The sequence below is a fragment of the Lutra lutra genome, chromosome 1 (assembly GCF_902655055.1).
Source record: "Lutra lutra chromosome 1, mLutLut1.2, whole genome shotgun sequence".
Taxonomy (NCBI): Eukaryota; Metazoa; Chordata; class Mammalia; order Carnivora; family Mustelidae; genus Lutra; species Lutra lutra.
Window position 1 is genome coordinate 60311874 of NC_062278.1, and position 27698 is coordinate 60339571.

A 27698-nucleotide genomic window follows, 5' to 3' on the forward strand; every position below is an offset into this window, starting at 1 on the left:
CACAGTATTTTGGAATGGGGCATATGACTGTTCTCTACTAGTCTGTGAGCTTCTGTGCAGGGAAAAAAAATTTTTTTTTTTTTTTGGTTTTATAGTGCTGGTTTCTAGCAGACTACACAGAAAATAGTATAAATACAATGAATGTTTGAGTCATTATATAACTTGAGTCTAATCTACAAGCTAGTGTCTTGGATTAAGAACCAGAATGACCAGATTCTTCTTTGTATACATCAAGGCTTTCAGCTGTTGGGGATCAGGTCTTGCCAAATTTGGGAGTATGCCAGCCTCTGCCTACCCTACACTACTTTGGCTCTCTAAAGAGTGCTCATCACAAAGAAGCTAAAGACAAAAAAGAGGACTGAAGGAGACAAATGGCATGACAGTGAGGTCTGCAGAGGAATTTATTCTTTCTCTAACATTTTTGAAAAGTGAGGCTTCTTCTAGGGATTGGCAATCTTCCAGAAGTGGTTTGTTCCCTGCCTCTCTCCTTCAAGGATTTCCCTTTGCATTGTAGATATTCTTGGAAAGCGCGGCACCTTTAGCCGATCAGTTATGCCTAATCAATTGTAGCCATCTCTGAGCCAGAATAGGTCATGAGAAAGTGGCTGGAAAAGGGAAAAGGGCCAGAAGAAAGGAAAAGGTTCTTATGGAAGAGATGGAAAGCCAAAGAAAATTTTGTGCAGGGTCAGTTTTAGCTACTTAAAATCACCCTATCCCTTCACCCAGCATCTTTGTCACATGTATCAACCCATAGATTAGAGGAATGGGGAATCACTCTTTTGCTTTCTAGAAGGAACGTGCTATCATTTAAGATCTCTTCAGTCTGATCAGGGACGGCCCAGTTTGTCCAAACTTCAGGATATCAGAGAGGTGATGCCCATGGTTGCCACATTAGGAAATTGTGTTAGAGAGCAAGGTTTTGCCTTGTTGGAGAGACTCCATCAGTCTTTGCCAGCCTGAATGTCCTTGGAAGCTCCAGTCTGGCTCTATGGAGATAACGAGGGTTTCTGTGTTAGAGGTGATGAGCCCTTTGGGTCCAGCTGCAACAGAGCACCATGCTGGAAAGAAGTTATTCAATACATTTCCCCATTCCCATAGGAACCTGGAACTGGAGTCTGAACTATGATGTTGCGGAAAATTTGAAGTGACCGAGGAATCTCAAGCGGCACACGGAAATCAGGGAAAACGCAGCTTTATTATCTATCGCCACTGGCAGTCTCAGCGGGATCCTTGCCCAAAGGCTGAGCACCCGACTGGGTTAGGGGTGAATTTTTATGGTTACGGTAATGGGGGATGGGAATGGGATGTTTTTGCCATCTCTCAAGGCCGAATGGCCCCTTCATGTGGAAGTATAATCGATGCAGAGAAAAAAAAATTAAAAAATAAAAAAATTTAAAAATCTATGCAGAGGCATCTCAGGAGAGTGGTAAATCATCCCGGGGGGCTGTTTCTTTTCTTTTCTTAATCAAACAGGACAGGCATCTGGTCTTTTTCTTCCACCTCAGCAGGAGCAATGGAGAGCAGTGGACGGGAAGGGAGGGAAGGGGCTGGGGCCCAGGAGTCTCTATCCGCCTTAGTGAAGTCTGGGTTCTCTATGAATTTAACATTAGTTCAATTAGAGGAAACCTTTGAGTTTAGCATCCTGCTCCCTACAGGCCAAGAGTCATAAATACCATAGAGTTAGATGATAACTTAGATATCTATTCCTATTCTCTCATTTTGTAGATGAGGAACTGAGTCCCAAAGGTAGAATGACTCACCTCAGGTCATACAGGTCAGTCTGTGGCAGAGTGAGGGCCAGCTATTTTCCCAAGTCCGGTGGCCATTTTATGACTTCCTTGAATTCCATGACAACTGACCCTTTGCCTCTCACTGTCCTAACCTTGGTTCCTGAGTTCTTAAGAACATGTCCAAAACCAAGAGAAAGTTTGGCATTGGGAGATTTGCACCAACCTTGAGAGAACTGAAGAGAAGTAGCATTTAACTGTGCTTCACTTTGTCATGACGTTAAGAGTACTCATCAGGCACACCCCACTATCTGCACCCCTCAAATCACTAAGTACAGGGCCCCCAAGGTGGAAAAAGGAGGCAAGGAAAGCAATCCTGCAGGGAAAGGGGACTTAGTGGTGGCAGAAAAACAGACAGGGGTTCTTTTCAAGAGGCTTCTCTTCTTCTGGAATTTCCATACATTATTGAACACTGAGATCATCCATCAGTGCTCATCGAGCCATTATTGCCTCTGGTCTTGAGCTGTTTTTATCACCAAGGCTCTAGAAGTTGAGACGGTGTGAACTTCAATGTTAACTCTACTCCAGAAAATGAGACCAACTGGGCTCTACCGATTCCACTGTCTGGACTGCCTGCTTCTGTCTCTGCCTCTGTGGAAAGATCTCTCTGCCCTGTGATTTCTCCAGTGAAAAACAATTCCAGGAAATTCATGGAAGTGAATTGCGACAACCAGCAACTTTGGCCTCCTCAGAGTCTTCCAGATTTCCCTCACTCTCTTGGGTGTTTTCTTTCTACATACTATAATTCCATAATAATTCTCAAAAACTATGTCTTCTTTGTTGCTGTTGTTTGGAAGGAACATTAAAAAACAAACAACGAGCAAAAAATACCCAGATTACAAATGACCTGATCTGGACTCCCGGAAGACAGAGATTCAGGTGATCTCATTCTCTAATCCTCCTGTTTAATTTTTCATTCTTTAATCCCCCCGTTTGTACTTTGTGTTATTCCAGATTACAGGATTTGAGGACATTTACCAATACTATTTTCCTCTGCATGTGTCTCAGTCCCTTTGCTGAGCTACGGCTTATCTACTGCACAGCAAATGATGATCTGTGGCTTCTTGGCCCTACTCACAGGAGGAAAGAGAGTTCAGACACATTGCTAATTATTATTGCAGTGCCAGTGAAAAGTCATCTTGGGTTATGGAAAAGTGTTGTCTTTCTTTGGTTGCGGAAGCTAGAACCTTATTCATATCATTCTATAAGTAAATTTTCTATTATCTGTTTGGTTTCCTTGGAAGATGAAACTCCCTCATTATTATATTTCCTGAACTTGAGATTCTTTGGGCCTCTTACTTAGAAATTGTCCCTACATAATTTCAGAAGCAATGGTAATGAAATCCATTTTTTTTTTTATTGGTGATTTTAAGCTATCCATCACCTTGGTATTCTAAGAGCAATTACATCATCCTGGTTCTCCCACCAGCACTCTTTGAGCAGCTGGTATAGACTGTTCTAAAAGGTGAGATGGAGAAATCTTCTCATGATGGAAGGAGGTGAGGATGGGAGCATAATTTACCCAATAAGGGAACTGTGTTCTAAAATCACTTGAACTGTCTGGACCTCAGTTGTCTATGAAACAGGTAAGAATGAATGGTCTTCATGGAGAATGAAGGGCAAAATAAGGAATTTCTCAAGTTTATTGAGCTACAAATTCCACTTTTACAAAATAATTATGTATAACAAAGTCCAGAGGATATAAAGACAAATTTGTGCAAATAGGCACAGTTAAGAGCTAATGTTCACATGCGGCTTGAATGCAGTTATTAATATCTATGCTTGTTAGAGTTAATAACCAATACCAAGATGATTTGGAGAATTAATTATTAATAAGAGGAGCAAAAAAATAAGCAGCACCATTATCGATAGAGGCTGCCACCATTAGGATGCTAAAGGCCTGGGAATCAGACTGACTGCCCAGGGCAAGTTCACAGATATTTGTTGGTAGTATTACTTGGTGTTTGTTTGTTGAAAAAAAGAAAAGTAGGAAAGAAAGAAGGGAAAGAGGGAGAGAGGAAGGGAGCATATTTTAGTTTGAATTGCTATATCCTCTTTTTCAGGGATAAAGATTGTATTTTCCTCTCCAGCTACACTTCCGTCCATTGTAACTCAGTAACATTTACCTCTGAAAACAAGAAGAACCCTTGGATATAATCTCCTTCTTTGTAATTTTCTTTTATAAGATGCCAGTATGGTAATAGTTCTATTAATGAGTAAGTAGAGAGGTGCTAGATGTGAAGGGTCACGTTTTTCCATGCCAGCAATTCCATGGCACCTGCCAAAATTCCGAAAGTATCATCTCCAGCTGCAGTGCCAGATTCTGGTGATGATGTAGGGATTCCTTTTCCTGGCTCTCTGATCTATCTCTGAAAGGACAATAAGATAAGAGAAACAGGGCAGGAAATGGTCATGATAGCAAAGCTGGGCTTGGTGCTTTTCCTGGCTTTGGTGGCCAATACCACTGGATTCCTATGGTATCAAGCTTTGTGAAAGAAACTCACAATATAAAACAGAGCCATCTCAATCATTTCTAAACTGACATTTCCGAAAGTGTTAAGAAGCTGTTTCCTCTGTTATATGTGTTCAGATGTTTCCTGAAAACATCTGCGCTGTGATCTTTAATTTTCTATATCAGTTTTACTTACAAATGAATACTTTTAAAAAAGTAAATGAGAGGTGTAAATACTTTTATATAGAATTTCGTATTCCAAATAGTATCTATCATATAAGAAGAGGGAATTATCCATTCAGCATCAGATCTCCTCCAGTTAGAGAACTGGAGCATTCTTTTAAACATCTTTATGATTTAAGGTTTTAATAACAACTCATGAGTAGGCAAAAGTTTGCTATTTATTTAATTTTGAAAGAACACAGAAAGAAAAAGGCAGGGAATGTAGGCAGTGTGGAAAAACTCCTTCACATAGCTGGCCACTTGTGGCTTTAACAACTGCGGGGGAAAGTGGCTGGGGCTAAGGTTACACATTTCTGTTCAGTAAGGGTATCCATGGTGGTAACTCTCATGATGACGGTAGTCATCTTGGTAACCATCCTGGTATCCTTGGTGGTAGCTATGGTAACCGTAGCCTGCGTACTCATCTTCTGGGCAGCGCATTCCCAGTGACTGCTGAATGGCCATTTCCTGTCTCCGGAGTTGCATGGAATCAATTAAATCATACACAATCACCATGGACCACATTGGGGAAGGATACCAGGATTTGACATTTCCATCTTTTCCAACAAGAAGCATGGAGAAGTACTCTGGGCTCACTTGAAAATAGTTCCGGATGTCTTTCACCAAATGGGCTGGTATGTCTTCTCGCTCCACAACAGAACTCCCTAGAACAGGGTTAGAAAAGTTGTTAGTGGATTGAACAGTCAGCCCTCAAGCAAAGATCAAAAGGAGAAGAAATCACTATGAGAATAGAGAGAGGACCCATGAGTCCTTTGGTTCAGAATCCAATTAAAGAAGGTTGCTGAACTTTTTCCACTAGAAATTAAATGTCTCTGATGTTCTACAATATTATTAGTGTCAAACTTTGGGACATGTGATGTCTTTTTTATAGGAATGTTGCAAAATATAAAACCAGTCCTTTAATTTAATTCTGGCAAGATCAACTTCTTTCAAGTGTATCACGAACAAAGATTATATTGTTGATATTTCTAAGTTTATTTCCAATTAGCTTAGTTACTTCTTTGCAACTTTGGCTTTCCTTTTGATGCTTTTCTTAGAACAAAAATCTTATAACAAAAAAAATTTCTCAAAGGGGAAAATACCAATTACCTAAGATGTGGATACATGTATTTAAACTATTATGGTCAGTGAAAAGGGGGAGGGGGAGGAGGAGGGTACTGAAGCTTTCCGTGCCAAGGGGTTTATGCCACTATCTCTGGTGAAGATCTTGATCTTGCAAGGAAGAACTGATTTGCTTTCTGAAAACTTGAGTCACTAGTCATCTACTTTCAGCTTCTCTGAGCCTTTCTGTACTGAGCCCATGTATTAAGAGGGGATTAGTAAGATACGACCCATGAGCTTCATAAAATTATTGTGGGAATTAAATGAGGTGGCATAGATAAAAAAAAATGCTTTGTAAATCATACAGTCCTATGCAGACAAACAGCATTATTCTAGCTAAGAAAATGGATACTTTTACTGCCACTTATGATTCTCTATTAAAAACAATATTAATGATTGCACCCTATTTCCCATTTGTGTGCACATGCACTCGTGCGCACACACGAGGTGGTGAATTCAGTGAACTGCATTCACCTTAATGGTCCCTCACTGCTTGCATACCATTTAACATAATTCAATTTAACTTAACCGTAGTTCATAATGTTTTAAAAGAACAACACTTTACCATTAATTGGGAACAGTTCTAAAACTCCCCCAACTTCCTCTCCAACCCCTAAAAGTTTCAGAATGGTTATGTGGCGCAGACCTGGAAAGAGAAAGAAAACCATAACGTTGGTAAATCATCTTTTACCTTCAAAGGCCAGTAGCTGATAATTAGGAATCTCTACATTAAAAAGAACATAACTTGATTAGGCAAAATACTCCATTTTTTCCTATAAAAACAGTCATTAAATACCTTTAAAACCTTGAGAAAGACCTAATTTCAGATTTAGGATTAATTACAGGGTCAGATGTGGGTTTTTTTGTTTGTTTTGTTTTGTTCTGTTTGTAGATGGAAATAGAAGAATTTGCTCTTAAACTGTGGTTCTATTAAATAACAAACAAAAGTGAAGCCGGTCGGAACATTTAAATATCTGGGATGATCTGAGCTGATTCGAGTGCTGAAAAAAAGTCATGCCTGAGGTTATAACAATTTAGGTGGATGATGTTTACTGGGCTAATTCAACTGTCTCTTGGAGAAAAAAGCAGAACCTATCCAGTGTGATTGTTAAAGGAATATTTCCAGCTTTCTTGCACAAAAGTTTGTCAGTGTAAAGGGCAGGTTCTTACCACTTACTTAGAGGATTCAGAGGAGAAGCACTTAAGCACAGCGTGCTTCCCACCCACAGCTAAAGTTTCAGGAAAGGAGAGAGGTCATGCCTTGGTAGCTTGTTGGAATTCTTTTGAGGATGAAGTGCACACCAAGGGATTCAGGAGAAAAAACACTGGAGGACAAGGGGGCTGTCAGTTCATCATATCAAGATTTCGTGGTGTTAGACAAAATGCCAATCTATTCAGGGTCATAACTTGGGACTAATAATACGAATATCAATGGAGTTTATTGTTCAGAGGAGAAAACTGACAGTAGCCATGGCTTGAGGCTGTTTTAAGGAGGGGCTAAAATCCTAGCAAACGGCTATCCAAAAAAAAAAAAAAAAGTTTGTGGTCTTCGCTCTTCTCCCAGAGAAGTGAAGCATTCTGTTCTCCATGTCGTTGAGTCATGTTTTCAAAAGGGAAGATCATGAATTTAATTATTCCTGGAAAATAGGACTTGTTTACATTTCCTGTATATTGCAAAAGGGTTTGCTTGCACTAAAGTGATTTAGGTTCTGTATGCAGAGATTAAATGAAACATCACCTAATAACTGTTCCAAAACTGTCTTTAGACAGCTGAAGTAAGCCATGATTTTATTTACATTCTTATTGTGAAGGGTTATTAACCGCTCTAAACTTCTGCCTTACCTAGCAACATTGGTTGCTACAAATAGTTTAAAATATACTTAAAATAAAAAAAAAACCAACCTTATATATTGATATAAAGTCATTATTTATTAACTTTGATAGTAGGACTATACATAAAATACTCATGAATTTTCTAGTTGTTTTTACAGTTATGAGCTTGTTGTCTGCCTCTTTTGAGTTATTATTTTATATCTTAAAACTAAAATGTATTTAAATTTACAGATATTGAGTCATAGTAAAGACCCAGGCTCTGTTGATGCTTTACAAAACTTATACCCCCATTTCTTTTTTTTTTTTTTTTTTAGATTTTTATTTATTTATTTGACAGAGAGAAATCACAAGTAGGCAGAGAGGCAGGCAGAGAGAGAGGAGGAAGCAGGCTCCCTGCTGAGCAGAAAGCCCGATGCGGGGCTCAAACCCAGGACCTGGGATCATGACCTGAGCCGAAGGCAGCGGCCTAACCCACTGAGCCACCCAGGCGCCCCTATACCCCCATTTCTTAAAATAAATTAAGCACAGTTTTATAACTAATAAATGATTCTTCTTCCTAGTAGAAGTATCAAAATAATGCTGATTCATCTGTAATCCAGTTAGAAATGGAATTTTTAAAGTCTGTGGCTTCTAGATATTCCCACCCCAACCAATGACTGTCAAAATTCTTCCTCTGTAGAAGTACATTTTAAATGAGATTTCAGTTGTAAATTCCAGTTTTGAAACTGCCCTTAGCTCCTTGCTTCACCACTGATCTTAGTAGTAAGTTCTATGTATTATGCATTTTCCTTTGTATGCATTCCTATTCAAAATGATACTTTAGGTCACTAGGATAATAATTTTGGTAAAGAAAGCAAATGTTAGTTTTTAAAACACTGAGTAGTTCACTACAAAAAAATAATAAATAATAAATTATGTTTCTCTTTGACCTACTTGTCCTAAAATAAGATTCTGTTTGACAGATCTTGCTGTATTTTCTGTCCAATTATAGATCAAAATCCTTTTTAAGGGAGTAGCAATGTAGTACAGTATGCTTCCATTAATATATTAATTCTCAAAGCCATTCCTGTTTTACAAAAGACATTTAACCTACGGAGAAGGACCCAGTGTTTGTAGCTAAGTATTACCTAAGTAAATGATGATACCTGAGTTTTATGATGTTGAGACAAGTTTAAAAGAAATAAAATAAAATAAAATAAAATAAAATAAAATAAACCACAGGGCACATAATACAGATCACTGAAAGTAAAATAGTAGGTTTTTTCAAACACTTCAGTGAAGAACCCCAGAGAGGAGAATATTGAGGAAAAACAAAACAAAACAAAAACCCAAAAAAACCCTGCATTTGATGAAGGCTCCAGTCTGAAAGCAACTTTATGCTCAATACAACTGAGTAAGTGTCTGGGAATCTCCAGTCTGGACTGAGGAATATTTGGATGATCTAAGCTTCTATGTTCCATCTTAGAATTGACCAGGAAGAGAGTGGTATGGGAAAACAGTGGTGACGAGGCTTCCCACTCACCAAAATTGCAGGCCTGGCCACTGAGGGCCGAGAGCTGCTGTGAATAGGCCCAGTCTTCATCATTAGGGGCAGAGATCACCAGCAACCGCCTCCTCCATCGGAACCTGGGTAAAAAAGGAGGCCGTGATTATTGCTTCGAACAATAGAGGCTAATGTAAGAAAGCAGTCACTTTGGCTGTCGGGTTTGCCTATGCCCAGAATAAAAAACACTGTCCCTTAGAAATATCTCATAGTTCCGCAAAGCCATTAAACTTCATTTCCACATTTCTTGCAGTTTTTCTGTTATAACTTCATGGTCTGCCTACTGTGGCATTTGCATGAAGCATCAGGCATGAGTCTGGCCACCACACCCAGTAGGGTCACTTGGGGAGACATGAGGTCCTCAGATACCATGAAGACTGGCCAAAATGGTATGTTATATAGTAACCACAGAAAGAGGGAATCAGAAGAACTGAAGAAAACTCAAGTTCTAATAGAGTTCACTAGGGCTTGGAGGGGGTCAAGAATCAAAGGTAGGGACAGAAATAGAGTAGAAAAAGAGAACTAAATTTAAAGTAGATGACAGTGACAGGGTGACAGTGACAGGAAGAAGGAAAATGGGGAAGTGGTTCAAAGAGTCAGGGAGGATTCCTGGAAAAACAAAGCCCTAGGTATCTTTTTCGGTAGCCAGTGGTTCATCCTTTGGCAAATGCAAGTTCTAAAAGGTAGCCTACCAACTAGAAAACCAACCTTATAGAGCCCTCCTGCAAAGTGGGATGGGGCTACACCTTGAGCCTAGGATTTCAGCATATAATACAGTAAACCTGTTTCTGCTCTGACACTGTAGGGTAGTAGAAAACTTTTGTCTTATAACCTGAGTTCATGTTTTGTCACTGCTAACTTTTTGGGTTCCCTGAGCATGTCACTGAGTTCATCCCAGTCTCAGTTTTTCCTTATCTCTGAACCAATAATAGCATCTACTTCAAAGAATTCATAACACCTAAGAATTAAATTAAAACCCATCAGTGTAAGCTGTCTACACAAGGGCATGGATATAGATAGTGGCTTGATCTGTGGCCTTCTAGATGGAGGATGTTGTCTATGAAGAGACCTCAGACATTTATCTACCAAATGCCATATGATAAGTGATTTAATCCTTTGTGTATCATTTCATAGCTCACGTTCATCTACACGGAAATCGTTAGAGGTCAGTGAAGACACAGCCTATTGTCTTCATTTGATGGATGACAAAATGGGGCTTAGAGAAGAGAAGTAATTTGCCAAACTGGCAAATCAAACAGTTGGTAATAATGGTTTCTCTAGTCTATAACCCTCAGAGATCCTGGCGGTTGGCTGATGCAGTCAGGGTCCCTCAGGAGATAGGAAGGAGAGGGTATGCATCCAAGGGCTAACAGTATGGAGTTGTCTCCAATTCCCCTTTCACTGGAGGGGAGGGGTTTTGCGTTCTGCCTTCTGTGCAGACAACCAGGGAATGTTAGTACCCTCACTGAGCTGGAAGCCAGTTGATTATATTCACGACTTCTCTCCCTGTGCCCATTCTAGCCTCACAGTGAACACGAGAGTTTTCAACCCCAAAGAAAATGGCCTCTTGGGGGAATAGTGGTTTGGGTGAATGAGAGAAAATGATAGTCTGATGAAATACAACCTCTCAATGGATGCCTGTAGCAAGGCTTGCCAAAAACTGCTTGCTGTGACATTACATTTGCTTCCTCTGATTGTTTCTCTTCAAAGGGAAAGAAAAACTAAAATGTCCACTGAGAATAGGGAGATGAATGTATTTAGCATGGAGGAGGGGAGAGGAATGTCTGAAACTGTCCAAGACCTCCTGAGAAAGGGAACAGTGACTGCTGTCGGATCACAAACTTGGGTCTCCTGTATCCTCCCTGCTTCCTTAGGAGGCATGCCAGCCCAGCACTGCCCTGCCCCCACCCGGCCCCCAGTCAGCATCCAAACCAGGCCAGCCTTCCTGGCCTCACACAGAGCTGTAGGGTATCCTCGAAGGAGCTATTTTGGGTGAGGTATATTTTGGCTTGTTTACTGGTGTGCACCACTGGATGCTGTCCTGATTAGACAGGGACAGGATCTGAGACTCCCTGTCGCAGACACAACCAGGCAAAGGTCATTTCCCCTAAGGAATGATTCTTTCTCCCACGGACCTTCACGTTAAGATATGAGGCTCCAACTTGCAACACTGAAGGAAATAACTTCCACAGGGTGTAACAAGAAATGTCGATGTGGCCAAGATCCTTATTTTGGACAAATTGTTCTCCTGTCACTTTAACGTATCGGTAAATAAAAATTCTATGAGCTGTGTGTGTGTTTGCTTCTCTTAACTGGCACTCCTAAATTAGTGTGCATTTGCCCACTCTTTGGGGCTTCTGTCTCAGAGGAACGTAATTATAGCCTGAACCAGATGAGTGTCACTGAAGACCAGACTGGCTTCAGAGTCTGGTCAGCTGAAACCAGGCTGTGTAGACTCACCAACAACTCAGCAAATGTGAAGGAAAATTCCGATTGGATATTCATTTATTTATAGAACTTCTATTTAAAAAAAAATTTTTTTTCCCGTTCTCTCTGCCTGGTTTCAATCCTGAGGTGTTTACTAAATCTCCTCCGACCTCTCCCTTCATGACAAAGTTTTCTAACTAGGAGCTGAAAAACTGATCCTAACACTACCAATAGCCAGCATTCGTTGATTACTCACTTTGCACTAACTTGTGGTCCATCATTACTTTTATTTTTTGTTTGTCTTATTTTTTAAAACGATTTTATTTATTCATTTGACAGAGAGATAGAGAGAGCCAGAGAGCAGAAATGGGGGGAATGGCAGAGGGAGATGTAGAAGCAGGCTCCCCACCGATCAGGGCATCAGATGTGGGGCTCTATCCCAGGACCCCGGGATCATGACCTGAACTAAAGCAGGCGCTTAATGGACTGAACCATCCAGATGCCCCATCTCCCATCATTACCTCTAGTATTGAATTTACCTTTCACAACAATCTTAGGAATAGGTACATTTATTATTCACATTTTGCAAATGAAAAACTAAAACCTGGAGAAGTTAAGTCATCAGCCCAAGGTCACACAGCTAATACATGGAGATACCAGGAATCTAACTCAGGAATCTACTCATGCCTCTAGGTAATAATACATAATTCTGCTTTGACTTTTAAGATCAATGGTAATTATCAGCACAATGATTGCATGAGTTGCGACCACAAATCATGCACAGTTATAGGACATCCAAATTAGAATTGCATCCATTCTGAGTATCTGCAGAGGATACCTTTTCCTGACGTAGTACTGAATACATATAAGGGCTCTGACATTCGAAGGAAAATACATTTACATATCATAGTGTCCTGGTCGTATAAAAGGTTTTAGATGAAAAATGTGCATACAAGTCTTAAAAATCAAAGATAGGTCAGATTTGATGCGTGATCAGCCAGAATGAATGCTGCAAGATTTGTGTGTGATTGAAATTGAGATAATGTCAAGCTTTCCTGTCAAGGTTTGAAACCCATGACACAGTAATTATAAAAAGACAGCCTGCCTGGAGATGGTAGGAAAAATCTCTCAGAATGTCTGTAGCTGCAGGTCTCCCGGCTGGCCCAAATCCTTGGCTATAAATAACAATAATGAACTGGGTGGTAACTGTCTGCTGTTGAGGACAGATGACCTGAGTTTACAGGGTTGGTTCAGCAGGTAAGCATCTTTTAGTCTTGGAAAATTTAGAACTAAGAAGAGAAGGTTTTCAAAGAATCATAGTGATAATCTATATTTCTAAGAAGGATCCTGGTCTTTATACACATAATTTATGTTATTATGAAATTTTAGAGAATTTGGTTTAATAAAATGACAACCCTAAGACTATGATTAGAATGTGTAATTGAGTGATTGGCTTAGATGTGTGGTTTTAAGTCACGTGCAGTTACTGGAATATCTGAGAAAACGTTGGATTCACTGTATTTACACGATTACTGGATCATTTAAGTATTCAGCAAGGTTTTGTTTGTTTATGTCAAACAATTCAAAAATACATATTAAATGTAAAAATGGCTGTTTGAAATAATAAAATTGTTTAATTATGGTGTTTGTAAGCAAGATCAAACATTATTCAAAGCCCCTTAAAACTGATAGCTAAAGTTTGTTAGGTTATAAATAGAATAATACGATTTAAAAGCCTAACTTAAAAGTTTAAGAGAGAACTGTGGTCTTAAATTTATTACTTGGATATATTTGACTCTAATTGTGAAAATCAAAAGTGAACTTCTAAGAATCTTGTCTGCCAAAAGAAAGGTGGAAGGAAGGAAGGAAGGAAGGGAGGGAGGTAGGGAGGGAGGGAGGGAACAGAGAGGGGGAGGGAAGGAAGAAAGGTGGGAGGGGTGGGGGGGAAGGAAGGGGAGTGCAGGGCAAGGAAGGAAAAGGAAGAAAAACACCTCAAGGGTAACAGAAAGGTTTTCTCATCAATCCTATAAGTCAGTGCCATCGAGAGGGATGACCCTGGACCAGAAGTTGATGTGTCAGTGCCCCCAAGACTAGACAAAGGGCCATCTGCCCAGTGGAGTGTTAGAGCCCTTTCTTAGCCAAGAGACTGGCCTGAAGACTGAGTTGAACCTTAAGTCCTTATAAAGACACACCCCTTCCGTCTTCAGTCCAGATGCTTGCACTGCCCTGAAAATTTGAATGAAGGAAGAACCTCAAGTTCCTTTCAGTTCTGAAATCCTGTGGTTTTAGGGATGTCTCCCTTTGCTTCAAACTCTGGGCTTCTGGCTCCAAGACTAAAAATAATTCACATTATATTTTCAAAAGGAGTATCAGATAAGAATGTGAACTTTAGGAGCCAGATTCTCCTGGGGCCACTGAGTCCTAGAGCTGGCACTAGATCAATGTTGACAGAAAGTTAGTTACTTAATCTCCATTAGCCTCAGTTGTCCCATCTGCACCACAGCAATAGTTACAGTATTCAGATCCTAGGGTTGTTTACAAAGATTAATGTTGGAAAGGAAGATGAAGTGCTTGGTACATAGGTGAGCATACAAAAAGTGGTTGCTTGGGGCACCTGGATGGCTCAGTTAGGTGTCCGACTGTTGATTTTGCCTCAGGTCATAATCTCAGGGTCATAAGATGGAGCCCCCTATAGGGTTTTCGGCTGGGTGTGAAGCCTGCTTAAGATTTTCTCTCTCCCTTTCCCTCTGCCCCTCCCCCGGCTACAGTACATGCACTCTCTCAAAGAAAAAAAAAAAAAAAAAGTGATCCCAGCAACTCTGGGATGTAGTCTGTAGTCAGATCTACTTGCTAATATTCTCCTTTATGGGTGAAAATTTTAAGACAGGTTAATTGAGAAGCATAGAGAAATCAACATAGCTAGTAAATTGCAGGCCCCAAGCTTGGATGAACAAGAAGTCCTATGTTCTTTACACATCATGAGGTTCTCTTTTAAGAGACCCAAGCTTCCTGAATCTAGAGGAATTCAGATGATCTATCCACTTACTAGTCATAGCATTCTTGATTTTCCAACTCATGAATGGAGAATACGCAGGAAGTTAACAGTTTCCAAGTTAATGAGTCTCCAAGTAAGTTCTTGCTCCATTTCTGGAGTGTCTTGGCCACACAGTATAACTAGGTGTGGGAGGTGAGGAGAGGAAATGTTACACTGAGATTTCTGGGCCTTTATTTGTTGTGGGAGGAATTTCTGCAGTTTTCACCTTCTAGATCCCCAAAAGCCCTGTAGAATTTTTATCCAACATGAGGGAAGTGATGGAGAAGGAAGAAAGTAGAGCAATTTTCTAAAACAATCTTCTCCATGTATTTATTGAACTTTTCATATAATGGTTTTCAATAAACCCTACTCCTCAGGGAATCAGGGAGCTGGGTCAAGAGGATTTCTTCTTTTGAGGTCCTAGAGGGGGTTTTTGTTGTTTTCTGAAGAGTTAGAAAGAAGCAGAAAATCAAGGATAGTGTTCCAAATCCTGTTTGGAACCAGAGTGACCTAATAAATAAACATGTAAAATAAAAGCACTGTATACAAAACCCTCTAAATTCACTGGTGGAATAAATGAAACCTCCCAGGTCAGAATTCTCTACTCTGTGCCCCAAGAGGAGCAGAAAGAAAGAAAAGACCTATCCAAAGCCACCAAATCAATAATCAAGCTTGGAGCTGACCCCAGTCAACATTATGACCAGAGCCCTTTCAACAGGAAAAGACTAAGTCCTGTGGCCAGGGGCTACGAAACAGACAAGACATTTCACCAGGGAGGGTCTGCACACAGGTCTACTTCATGTTTCCTTGACCTTCTTATTAGCTCACCCAGAACACCTTCCCACCTGCCTCCTCAGGATCTCCAAAGGTGGGATACCTGGATAGGAAGTTCTCCAATGACTGCTTCTTGTCTTCCTTGCAAGCAATGCCCTCCTTCTTCTGCTTTTCCATGTCTTTGATACGGGACTGGAATGTATCAATCAAATCGAACACGGACTTCATTGATATAGGCACTTCATAGTATTGCTGTTTCAGAAAGAATAGAAAGCATATAGTGTATAAGGGTGTTTCTTCCCTCTGTTTGAAGGATAGAGAGCCTGGGAGAACTCAGGAGAGCACTGGAGAAATCAGAGCCTGGAGGGTACATTGATTAATAAACTAAACTCTCTTCTTCAAAAGTACCTCTGCTGATGCTTTGAGGTTCAGAATCCATGAAACAACTGTCCCTTACCTTTTATGAGAATTTCTTAATTGCATACGTTTGTTGGAAAGGGTTCATGCCTTCCTCATTACATGTATCTTAGGTTTGCTTCCCTATCTCTGGGACTAAACTGATTCCTATTCACTGCACAACTGGAGAGAAGGTAAGAAATACTGTAACCAACACGGGAAAGGAATAACCTTGTAGAGCATCTGACGTGAACTATGATGGTAATTTTGCACTATGAGGAGGACTGTTCTTTGGCCATCAGGAATCTACATACACTCTTTGTGATTCCCAGAGACTGTTTTATTGAGCAAACGTCACTTAAAATTAGGTCATGTTCGTATATGTATTCTTAGAAAAAAGTTGGAATCCAACTTCAAGATAATGTCATTCAGTTTCTTGGATCCTAGCTGTCTGGACTTACAACAGCAACCTAAGGTGGACTTGAGGGCTGGCTGAGCAGAGGCAACGTAAACTAGAGAGAAGTCTGGACCTGGCTTGGAGCTATGCCTCCAGTGGGAATTGAGTAAACTACAATGTGAAAGCTGTCAGAGACCTTTGGACCCATCTAGCCCAGCCTTAGAGGTGGGGCAACACAAGAGAGGAATGGATTAATAAATGGACCACTCTCCAGATCCAGAAGAATACTGCAGGATGGATCAGCTATTCTGGTAGCCCTGGTGACCTTTTCCCTGATGATTTTCACGTAAGCATGGCACGCTATTGGTGTACAAGAATAGTTCAGAGATGAGATCTGGAGCTCACCTGTATGGGTAGGAAGTGCAATGTTAACTGGGTGAACTTGGGCAAGTTACTTAACCACTCTGGGCCTCTCTTTTTCTTCTGGGAAATAAAAGTAATACTTGTTATTTATCTCAGAAGTTTGGGATAGGGATTGTAAAGGGTTGAGGTGAGTGCCTGTCATGGAAAACACTTAATAAAGTTAGATATTTTTGCTACTATTTTATAATTATTATTAGTGTCACTACATGGCACAGTTTTTCATGGCTCAGAACTTCTGTTCCTAAGCATAGGAAGAAAGTAGGTATAAAACCCTGTTGTCTTGTCCATGTTGAATCAGAAGGTAACCTTCCAGGCCCTTCCAGAGTAGGTCATGTTCAATCTGGCTTTCCTGAAGGAAGAAGCCAAATACTCTTCACCTTTTATCCCTTGCGCCTGGCAAATCATAGCTATTTATCCAGTGTCTGATGAATGCTTGACACTGCATTTGGTCTGAGTCAAACTGCTGGGCCACAGGAGGCCATCCAACCAAGCTCTTTCCATAGACTGCATTTCTAGGCACAAATTCTATAAGGTAATGTGGAATATCTGAACAATTCCCAAACCTTACCACTTATAAAATAATTTGTGCTTATTCATATGTCTAATAGATTCACTGGCAAAAAAAATCCGAGTTGTATTCAAAGGAATATAACTGTATCACCTAAAACAGAAACCCATACCTTGACTCTCAGGTCCACATCTGTGAGCACCATGAAGAAGTCATTATAGGTCATTCCGTACTCCTTCCTCAGCTCACCGATGAGATGCTGGTCTACCAAGTCCTCATCATCCACCACTCGCATGGGTTTTTCATTATCTTAAGGCAAATGAAATGTGAATAAATATAGGTATGACAAGACAGAAATAAGTGGGAAGCGAATGGGTGATGGCTCCGGGTCTCCATCCTGAGTTAATTAGAACAGCTTTCATTAGTTGCACACATTCAACTAACATTCTGTTTGAACAAAAGTTTCCCAAGTGGATAAGTAAATACAGAAATAAATGAATAAACTAATTTTGAAAGTCAGTCTTCTACAGATGATCAAGCCCCACCTCTGCCTACCTTGGTCGTGGTGAATCAGAAGGCACAAAGTGAGAGTGAAGGCAGCTGAGTCATCCCTGGAAGATGACTGCCAATTCTACTCTAGGAATGAGTCATCACCCCCACCTCACCAAGGAGTTTTTAAATTTATTTTAGTTTTATTTACTTAGGTGAGTCTAAAATCTGTGTCTTTTCTTCACTTTCATTAGAGAATCACTTTGGGACTCAGTGTACTTACTATGTTGTTGCTATAGAGAAAAATAACCCTATGTTCAAGCCTGGCCACAGGTTCATTTTAACTCCAGAAATGTAGACCTTTTCATAATACAAATGTTGTAAGTAAATACCATTTCCAGCCAAGTGTTACTAAATGTATGGTAGTTTTTAACCATTATGTATTTTTTTAACATTGAATCCTAAAAATAAATTATTATAATTTGAAATGGTTCTTGAAGATGTCACTAGGTTGATGAGAAGTATGAACATGGCAACTCCTACATCTCTGGAAATGATTTTCACATTTCTGAGATGAAAATGCTGCTTCCTTCCCTTACACGTCCCAGTGTTTTCCTCAACCCTATAAAAAAATTTCCTCTCCAAAATAATCCCCTGTCCTTAAAAAAATGTGAAAAAAATTAAAGTTAGCAAATATGTGATAATAGATCTATTAGTGAAAAGACTCTACCAGTTACTATCCACATTACTACCCAATGAGTAATATCATAGTAGAAACAACCACAGCTTTGCAGATACAGAGCTTATAGAGCTTGAGTACCATAGACCATTACTCTTCTATGGATAAAATGGGAATGATTACAAGTTAACTGTTACTTTGATTTATTTGATGAAGATCACTAAGAGTATACTAACAAGGAACTTGATTTCCCCCAAAGAAGATCAAAACACAAAGAGAAAGAATCAATTTTCCTCCCTGAGATTGGGACAGTTCTTTATGGAGGGGGTTCAAAGGCATGGGAGCTGATAGCTTATATGAGGACCAAGCACTGTCTGCAAAATGAAAAATGACATGCTTCATGCATATAAACTATTTTTAAATGCACATTTTTACTGCCATTAATTAATTACAAAGTGATGAAAAAGAATTACCAGATTCATGTTTTTTTTTTTTTTAATATGTCTCATTGGGCAAAAAAACAAAAAAAAACAAGTTGCTGAAGAAAATGCATAGTGGATGTTATTCTTGGTTAAAAGGAAATAAAACAAAAGAAAACACATCTGCACAGGAATAGACACCAGAGAATGTCCAGAAGGACAACTGGCTGGTAATGACGGCTGCCTCTAGGAAATGGAAAAGGTGAAGTGGAAACGTTCACTGTTTATTGCACACATGGCTATAGTAGTTAAAATTTAACAAGGAACATAGTTTAAACTTAATAATAATAATAAGGTAAATCATTAAAAACTGATTTCAAAAATGTTTTTAACAACTGATTATTCTAAAACTTGACAAACCAAGTTTTATCTAGAACCTAGGGATCACCATTTTTAACTCCCAACATACAGTCATTTTTGCTTTTGTTCATTCAACAAAATATTTGTTGTCAGTGCCCTGAGCTAAGTCTACGCTGGGCCCTGGATTCAGATATAAGTAACTTGGTTGGAGTTCAAGTTCCTAATTAGAATCAAAATTAGACCATTATATCTACCTAAAAGAGGAAGCTACAAAAATCACTGAATGGATAATGAGATGGAAGGAAGTTGGAGGTTGTAGCAGATTTCAAAGACAGCCCCTATTCACCACCCCTCTCCATATTTAGACTCTTGGCTCAGTAACTGTAGCTCCTCATTAAGGTGAATGAGTTAAACTGTCCTGTCTCCTGATTCTCAGGTCATCTATACAACTTTTTTTAGCCAATGCTAGCTGATGTCAGCACGCATGACTCAGAGAATAGAACTGGGCCTGTACATTTGGGATTGCTCTTGCCTCTACCATGGCCATGAGAACAACATGCACACTAGCCTTCTGAAGGATAAGGTACACCAACTTACCCTGGCCTCAGCCCAGAGAGGGCCACTCCCAATCAGCCAACACCAGTTGGCCTGTAAAGTGATCAAGTCCAACTAAAATCTGCAGGACTGCAAGTACATGGACCAGTCTCCCTGAGGCCCATCAAGCCCCGCCCAGATGAGCAGAACCTTACAGATGTGTGACTCAATATTTAATAATTACATGCCACTGAAGTATGCAGGTCTTCATTACAAAACCTTATTGTGGCAATAGAGAAGTGGTGCAAATGTTATCTGGCACAATTCAGTGACATTATTGAGAAAAAATAATATTGGGAACATATGAAACAGGAACTGAAGCAGACCCTGTGGTTTGCAGTCCAGATCCCACCTTCAGAAGCAAGGTCACTGTGGAGAGAGCGGACTCCCTCTCTGGAAATCACTCTCCTTAGATTTGAAAAGAGCTGCCTTTGCCCCAAGTCACACTCTGACTAGGGGGCAGCCCACATTCAGATCTAAAAGATGTCCCCCTTGCCTCGAAGAGGACCACTCCAAAGAGTCAACGGCAGTACAATTAAAATTCCCTCTCTGTTCTCTTGTATCCCTCACCTCTCATAAGCATCATTCCTGAAAATACGCCCCATTCACCCTGTGCATGTAAATCTCAGAGTCTCAAGTCTTTTTACCAGAGGATAAACCTATCACAGAGCCCATGAGGGGAGCAACTTGCTCAAGTTCACATCACTAGTTAGTAACAGAGTGAAGGTTAAGCCTCAGGTAATATGACCTCACTCTTCTCTAGCGTTCCCTCTAGTTGACCAAAATATGTCCCACTCAAGGATAGATTGGACCTACAACCAAAATTTAAGCCAAACTTCGCTCTAACTGGGATATAGCAAGAAACCAATCTCACGGTCTGGTTTTTCTTTTCAACTGAAATATTTTCTGAAACCGTTTTGATGCGACATCAAACATAAAACACTTTACATTTCCAGACTACAGAATATCTAACATCCCAAATGAATGTTTGTCTCAAAAAAAAGCATCTGCGCCCCCCCCCACCCCCGCAAAACAATGAAAGCACTGATCAACGGTGGCTGCAAGGATGGGCGCAACTCTCTGCCAGAGCTCCCCTCTGGCCCAATTCTGAGCAAGGTACAGGCGAGGACAACTCCCAGCTCCAGCTGCCTCTCCTGCCCCACGTCTCTGTTATGCTCTGCATTCATTCTCAGGGCTGAGATGGAACTGGGTGAGCACAAGGCTCTCTTCGGGCTGGAAATGCAGCATAAATCTGCCAGCTTCTTGTTATATTTATCCAAGTTTTGCCAAAGCTCTCCAGTCCTCATTCACAGGGCTTAGAAGCAAACATTCTTTAGGACACATCCTATAAACAGTCCACATGGTCTTGATCCCACTAAAGGGATTCCCAGATCCAGATCCATTTGGTGGGATTTGTCTATCCCAAACAGATTGTCCCTGACCCAAGGTGACTGAGGAGGGACAGAAGGGAGCATGAACTCTGTTACATGCTGGTGGGGACCTGTCCTGCAAGGGGGGCATTGCCTGGCTTTCCATCCTTGAAGGACCTCAATTCCAAAAGTCAGTGGCCAATTTCAGGTAGTGGTAGATTCCTTCACGTCTTTGTTCTTCCATGTCTGACTACAGACAGTAATGACCCCACAGAAAAATTCAGCTCCAGCCACAACTTATTAATCACCAAATGTGTACCAGGCATTATGTTCGAAGCTTCCATCCATGATGGCTTCTCCTCTGTTGGTATTCATGGTATATCTCCTCCTCCCACCTGTCCTACCCAAGTTTAGGCATTCGACCAATGTCCCTGGACAGCATCCGCCTCTCTGCTGCTTCAGGAGTTTATCTCCTCCAGCAGTTTTTCAAAGCATGATCCACTGTCTACTTTCATCACAATCACCTGGGGCACCAGTTAACATTACAATCCTTGGATCCAGACCAGTTGGATCCGAGTGGCAAGTGGTGAGGCCCAGGAATCTGCATTTCTTTTAAAGATTTATTTATTAATTTATTTGAGAGAGAGCATGAGCAGGAGGGGCAGTGGGAAAGGGAAAGAAAATCTCAAGCAGACTTTTACGCTGAGCCTGGAGCCTGACTCAGAGCTCGATCTCATGAAACTGAGATCATGACCCCAGTGGACAACGAGAGTCGGACACTGTGTCATGCAGGCATCCCAGGAATCTGCATTTTAACATGTATTCTGGGTGATTATTATGCAGTCTAAGGACAGAGAACAAGGACAGGATAAAATCCAAATCCTAGACTTAGCAACCAAGGCCATTTCTGCTAGACTCAGCCGATCTTAGCTAGCTGATCTCTTAACTCTTCCAAATATTATGCTCCAGCCTCTATTTTCGGTTTCTAGAAATATGCCTTCTCTTTCTGGAATGCTATTCCTATTCTTGTCCACATGGGAACTAATTACCTGTTGACTTGTCTCTACCTCATCTGTACACTCACAACACTTTGTTACACGTTTCTGCAATCATGCCTATCATCTTGCATCACAATCAGTGATTATGCATCTGCTTTCCCACTAGATATGAGCAATTCATCAATAGGGACTGACCTTGACCACCTTCTAAATCCTGTAGCCTGGCACACGTAAACGCTAAGTACAGATTTGATAATCATGAAATCTCTCCCCTAAGAAGGATGTCACATTAAAAAAAAAAAAAGTAGTGAAGGGTAGAGTAAAGAAGGTGAGCAATTCTGAGTCTCTATAGAGAACCCACCATCAAACCCTTGCACTTCCTTTATCTTGTGAGCCTGTAACACAGCCAGTCTAAGTGTAATAGGAGAAAACTCACCATATAGATTTATTTTCTAAATTTGGGTTTTCATGTATGAGGTCTCATAATGGCATTAATCATATTTTTTATTTTCTATATATTATGATCTTTCGACATCTTAAGAACCCTTTCTGACTGGGGAGAGACTGCTCCTCCCAAGGCCAGCCAATTCTTAGAGACAACAACAACAAAAATAATAAACAAAAATTAAAAATTTCTTCTGCCATTGGAAGAGCTTAACCCTCCATCACATTCTTCAAGCAATTGTTTTGTATGGTTGACTTATCAAGTGCTTTTCGCCCCTTGATCATCAGGGCTTGATCTTGACACTGATACACTTGAGAGGCAGGAGGGCAGTGAAATGGGATGACTGAACAAGTTGGGAGCATGCTCTCCAGCTTCCAAGGCACAGAGTGATTGATAATCAGAGACTGAATAAACAGAGAGGGACACCCAGCCAGGATCTGGAAATCTGATCACTCACGCAGCCTGATCACTCCCAGCACAAGGTGGCAGAGTCTAGAGAAGGCAACTTCCAGACTTTGTCACCATGATGAAAGGAAGAGTTGGGGCAAAGGGTCAAATTTTCAGGTGCTCCCCAGGGAAAGTGATATTTCTGCATTGTTACGGCTTGTCCATAAGAAACAATTCTCTTCAACAGAATCAGAGACAGAAAGAGAATATTTAGGCTGAGATGGAGTCTGTTGTTCCCACCTACAAAAGGTATTTTAGAAATTCACCCATGACTTCCTTACTCATATAACTATGGAATCACTTTCTATCCTGTTGTTACATTCCAGCCCCATCCCCCTCAACTTTCCACCCCCTTTTTCATCAAATGCCCTCAAACTCTTCCTCTTTCACAGGAAGTTTTCAAAGAACTTCCTTTGTCCATAAAAATGTCCTATATGTTCTAGCCCTTAAAAGCTGGTGATTGGATATCAGTGTCAAATATTTTTTTTATCCCTGTATCTTTCTAAGAGAGGAACACACTTCCTGTGTTTTCCCCATATTTCTCTTTCCATTCTGCAGTAAAGTGCTTTTATTATTAATTTTTAAAATTTCTTTGAGAGAGAGGGAGCATGAGAGAGAGAGAGTGAGAGCATCAGCAAAGCTGAGAGGCAGAGAGGGAAGGAGAAGGAGAAGCAGACTCCCTGCTGTTGCCAGGCTCAATCCCAGGACCCTGGGATCATGACCGGAGCTGAAGGCAGATGCTTAACGGACTAAACCATGCAGGTGCTCCAGCAAAGTGCCTTTAGCCAGCTACTTCTTTCTCTCTGGCACTCTTTGTCTATAATCCATCCTCTTCATATGTACACCAATTTTTCTGTCCAATTGATATTTTAAGTACCAATAACAACTGAGAATGCTTTTGTGTGTTGTATCTTTCTAAACTCTCCTGTATAATATTATTTTGAATGGCAAAACCACAGGGGCTTAATCTGCGTTGTAATTTGTTCAGGCATTAGTGACATTCATTAGGCTAATGATTGAAATCTTAAGGTAAATTTCCAGGTATTTGTAGGTCCATCACCTATAGTCCAAATACATTCAGCAAAATGGACCAGATGGTGAGTACAGCCCACAGTGTAGTTGGATGTGGGTCTCTCTTTTTAGGGCCCAGTAAAAGTCTGGAAGAGTAGAGAGTGCTTGATTTATTTTTAAAGAAAGTAAGGCCATCTGATAGATTTCCAGCTGAAAATTGGTCAAGGCTAGAGTTTGGTTCACTGAGTCCATTGTGCACGACAATTCCTGTTTTCCCATGGCTGGCTCCCAGTCTTGGCTGAAAATTCTACATCCTTTCCCATAAGGAGGGTAAGCTGGGACATAACACAAGGAGAGAAAGGCCTTCCAGGAATTAAATGAGGATCAAAAATGAAGCCCCCCACCCCCGAAGATGTCCTAGCTAACATTCAGTAAGAGGCAAACACCCAACGCACAACACCTGACTTCCAATAGGGCAGGAAAAAAAACCCCTCAGTGCCTCTACAGCCCATATTCAATCCAGATGTCTAAAAAACAGCAGGATTAATGCTAAAAATTTGCCAAGGCAGCACCAGATGCTTTTAACAGTTGGGACCACATAGAGGCTGAAGTAGAACATATAATGATTTTTCCAAACTTCTCTGAAATGAGGAATGAGGATTCTTTGTGTAAGGGTTGGTGGGCAACACAGTTGACACTGGGAACACCTGGCAGGGGAGGTCTTTCATCACCAGCCAGCACCAGTTTCTGCACTGGACTGAATACCTCTTTCCTCTCTAGACATCTGGACTGTAATTAAGCTCACTGGCTCTTGCTACTATTTGAAAAATCCAGAAGTAAATGGCTGAATCTCAGTTAAACACGAAATAGGTGGCTTTGCAGTCTTAATCTTCTGGGCTTTGGTTTTGTTACCAGGAATCATAAGGCACCTTGTGACCTGGAAGGTCAGTTGTGAGGGTTCCCTGTCAACATTCTGTCATTAGCAGAAAGCAGGTCCAAGTTCTTTTTAATTATAGGTGCTCTAGTCCCTGTGACAGCTCACTGATCTCCAGATCATATAATAGTATTTATTATATGACAGATGCTTATAGGCGCTATCTTACTAAATCCTCACCATAGCCTTTGAAATAGATTTCATGATTTTCTAGGGTGAGGTTTAGGAACCAACTTGCCCAAAGTCACACAACAGATAAGTTAGGACTGTGGATTTGAACTGGTCTGACTCTAGAACTTCTTTCGTGTCTTCTGTTTTTATGATTATTGTTGTGGTGGTTAAGGGCTTTGTTGTTGTACTCCCTCCCAAACACAGATGCAGCATAGGGATTGATGTCCACAAACCCATCACCTATCCACAGTGTTTTATTGTGGGACATTGGAAAGGATGGTATTTATTTTCCTTTGGAGCTAACTCAGGGAAAGGTGAGCTAATAAAAATAGAGAAAGTATAACTGAAACTTCATATTTGAATAAGTTCTAGAGACCTGTATACAATACTGTGCCTATAGTTACCAATACTGTATTGTACACTTAAAAATTAGTTAAGAAGATAGGGCTCAGAGCACGTGGGTGGCTCAGTTGGTTAGGCATCCTACTCTTGATTTTAGCTCAGGTCATGATCTCAGAGTTGTGAGATCAAACTCAGTGTCAGGTTTTGTGCTGGGCATGGAGCCTGCTTAGGGTTCTCTGTCCCTCTCCCTCTGCCTCTCCATATTTCTATCTCTCTCCCTCTTTAAAAAAAAAAATTGGGGATCACATGTTTTAACTGCAAACTTATTTTTTTTTTCTTTTCTTTTCTTTCCTCTTCTTTTCTTCTCTCTCTCTCTCTCTTTTTCTTAATAGGCTCCACACCCAGTGTGGAGCCCAACACGAGGCCTGAACTCATGACCCTGAGAACAAGACCTGATCTGGGACCAAGACACTTAACCATCTGAGCCATCCAAGTGCCTCTTTACCACAATTTTTTAAAATATGAATTAGAAGCTAGACAATATCCAAACCAAATTGGCATTATATGACATAATTTTGACTGCTATGTGTTCTATTACATCAAGATCACATGACAGAAAAATCTGTGAGATAATGTGTTATATGTATTGAAGTTAAATGTTAACTAATGTGGAAAATATGTTTTATATTCTTTCTGAGTAAATGTATTTTATGAAAAATATGCAGGATCTGCAAATGTGAAATATGAAGGACTTCTGTTGTAGTTAAAATAAAAAAAATTTAAAAGTAGAGAATGCATGAAGGGGAAAGGGTTTGTTTGTTTGTTTGTTTTTTAAACATAAAGCCCCAGAGATGTAATAATTATAGAAGAAACTGGGTGGATCAGATCTGGGTCTTCTGACTCTGTGACCAAACCACTCACAGTAAGTCTTGCAACATTCCCATGAGACCTGCAAGGAGTTAGGCAGCTGCCCAGCGCTGAGCTGTATGCCTCATGGGCCTCACACGCACCATTAATATGAAAAATTGTGAAAACTCTACAGTCAGCCAAATTCTTCGGCTCTCCAAAAGGACTTGGGTGCAGTTCAGTCCATATTTTCAGTGACTTTTCATTTCGCTGAACAGCCTTTCTCTGCCCTCCCCAGGCTTGCTAGACTAGAGTCAAGGGCTTCCAAAGGTATGGCAGGTCCCCACCTGTGAGTGAGTCACCCGCAGCGTGAAAGCAGCAGGAAGATCAGATGGTATCATTCACAGGCTAGATGACTCCGAAGCCAGAGGAGACTGTCTACATACCTTTCTGGCTCTCCCACCACTGTATTTCTTCTCTCATTTTTCTCTGCCTTATTGACTTTGAACCCACAGAATGCTTGCATATTTTTTTCATTGTAACGTGCCAAAAACTTACACCAGAACCATCCGGAATAGTTACATAAATAGGCTGGTAAACTGACCTTTGTCACCACAGGAAAGAGCCTTCTGAATAACTGAGTGACCCTCTTAATGCCCCACTGACCTCTTCCATAAAGTTTGTCCCACCTTAGGTATGAGAAAAACAATAATGCAATTAAAATGTTGAAGAGAACCTAGCTGGAAGTGGTCGATTTTCATGGTACTGTTGTTGACAGGGCCAAAGATGGTGATCACGGAGATTTTCCTGGTGGCCATCTTACAGAAACTTTCCAGATACTCATCTCGCTGCTGCACGTACATGTTGTTCTCAGCCTTTGGAGCCGTGATCAGCTAGAGATGGGAGGAGGCAAGCAAATATTAATTCACAGTGATAGCTGTACACAGAGGCAAAGTCCAAAGGGATAATTTAAAATAGAGGGCCGGTAGTGACTGACACTAAAGTCAACTAGAGTGTTCTATTGGACAGTTGCCGTAATTAGGGCCAAAACAAGCCATTTGGAAAGCCCCTCCCCGCCTTTTTAAAATGGCTCCAGATACCTTAGAGTTTTCTATTCTCACCAGTTATCTTTAGTACTAGTCTTCATGTGTCCTAGCTTTCTCATTTGTGAACTCTGCACAGGAATACTTATTTTGCAAGGCTGTTACATGAATACTGGACGTGCAATCATTGTTAGCAACTGCTATCCCCCTTCCTTCCTTTTGAGCTTTATTATCCTAATGGACTGCTCTCGTGAATTCAGTGGTTACCACTCTTTTGTTTCATGTCCCACAGGGTTGAGAGAGCTTCATACTCTTTGTAACTTCAAATCCATACATAGATTCTGTTTCATTCTTAATCATACTTTAATAGGCAATCTTGCAGAAAGTTTTTAGGATGGCCTTTTGGCCTATGATTTGTCACACAGAATATATTCATTGTCACACTGGGCCTGTACAGGGTTTGTGGCAGACCTCTTTGACACTAGAGAACCCCCCGACAGGGTGGATTTTGCTCTTTCAGTTCTATAATTCAGGCTTGGCATTTTTCAACAAGCTCCTGTGTGTCTTTGAAGCTCCCAATCCCTGGCTTCTGGGGATAAAGAGGAAAAGACAGAGCAAAAGAAAGAGAGGTG

At 40.6% G+C, this 27698-nt stretch overlaps 1 protein-coding gene across 1 annotated transcript in view; it reads right to left on the minus strand.

Annotated features, from left to right (window-relative positions):
- Positions 1-4622: 4622 nt before the first annotated feature.
- The window catches only part of CCDC80 (coiled-coil domain containing 80), a 32988-nt gene continuing 9912 nt past the window's right edge, over positions 4623-27698 (minus strand). The window contains exons 3-8 of the mRNA XM_047724844.1: positions 26760-26916; positions 17091-17227; positions 15298-15446; positions 8939-9042; positions 6149-6229; positions 4623-5126 (exon numbers count right to left, since the gene is read on the minus strand). Of these exons, the coding sequence (XP_047580800.1) occupies positions 4780-5126; positions 6149-6229; positions 8939-9042; positions 15298-15446; positions 17091-17227; positions 26760-26916 (975 nt within the window). The 3' untranslated portion in view covers positions 4623-4779. The remainder of the gene's footprint in view (positions 5127-6148; positions 6230-8938; positions 9043-15297; positions 15447-17090; positions 17228-26759; positions 26917-27698) is intronic.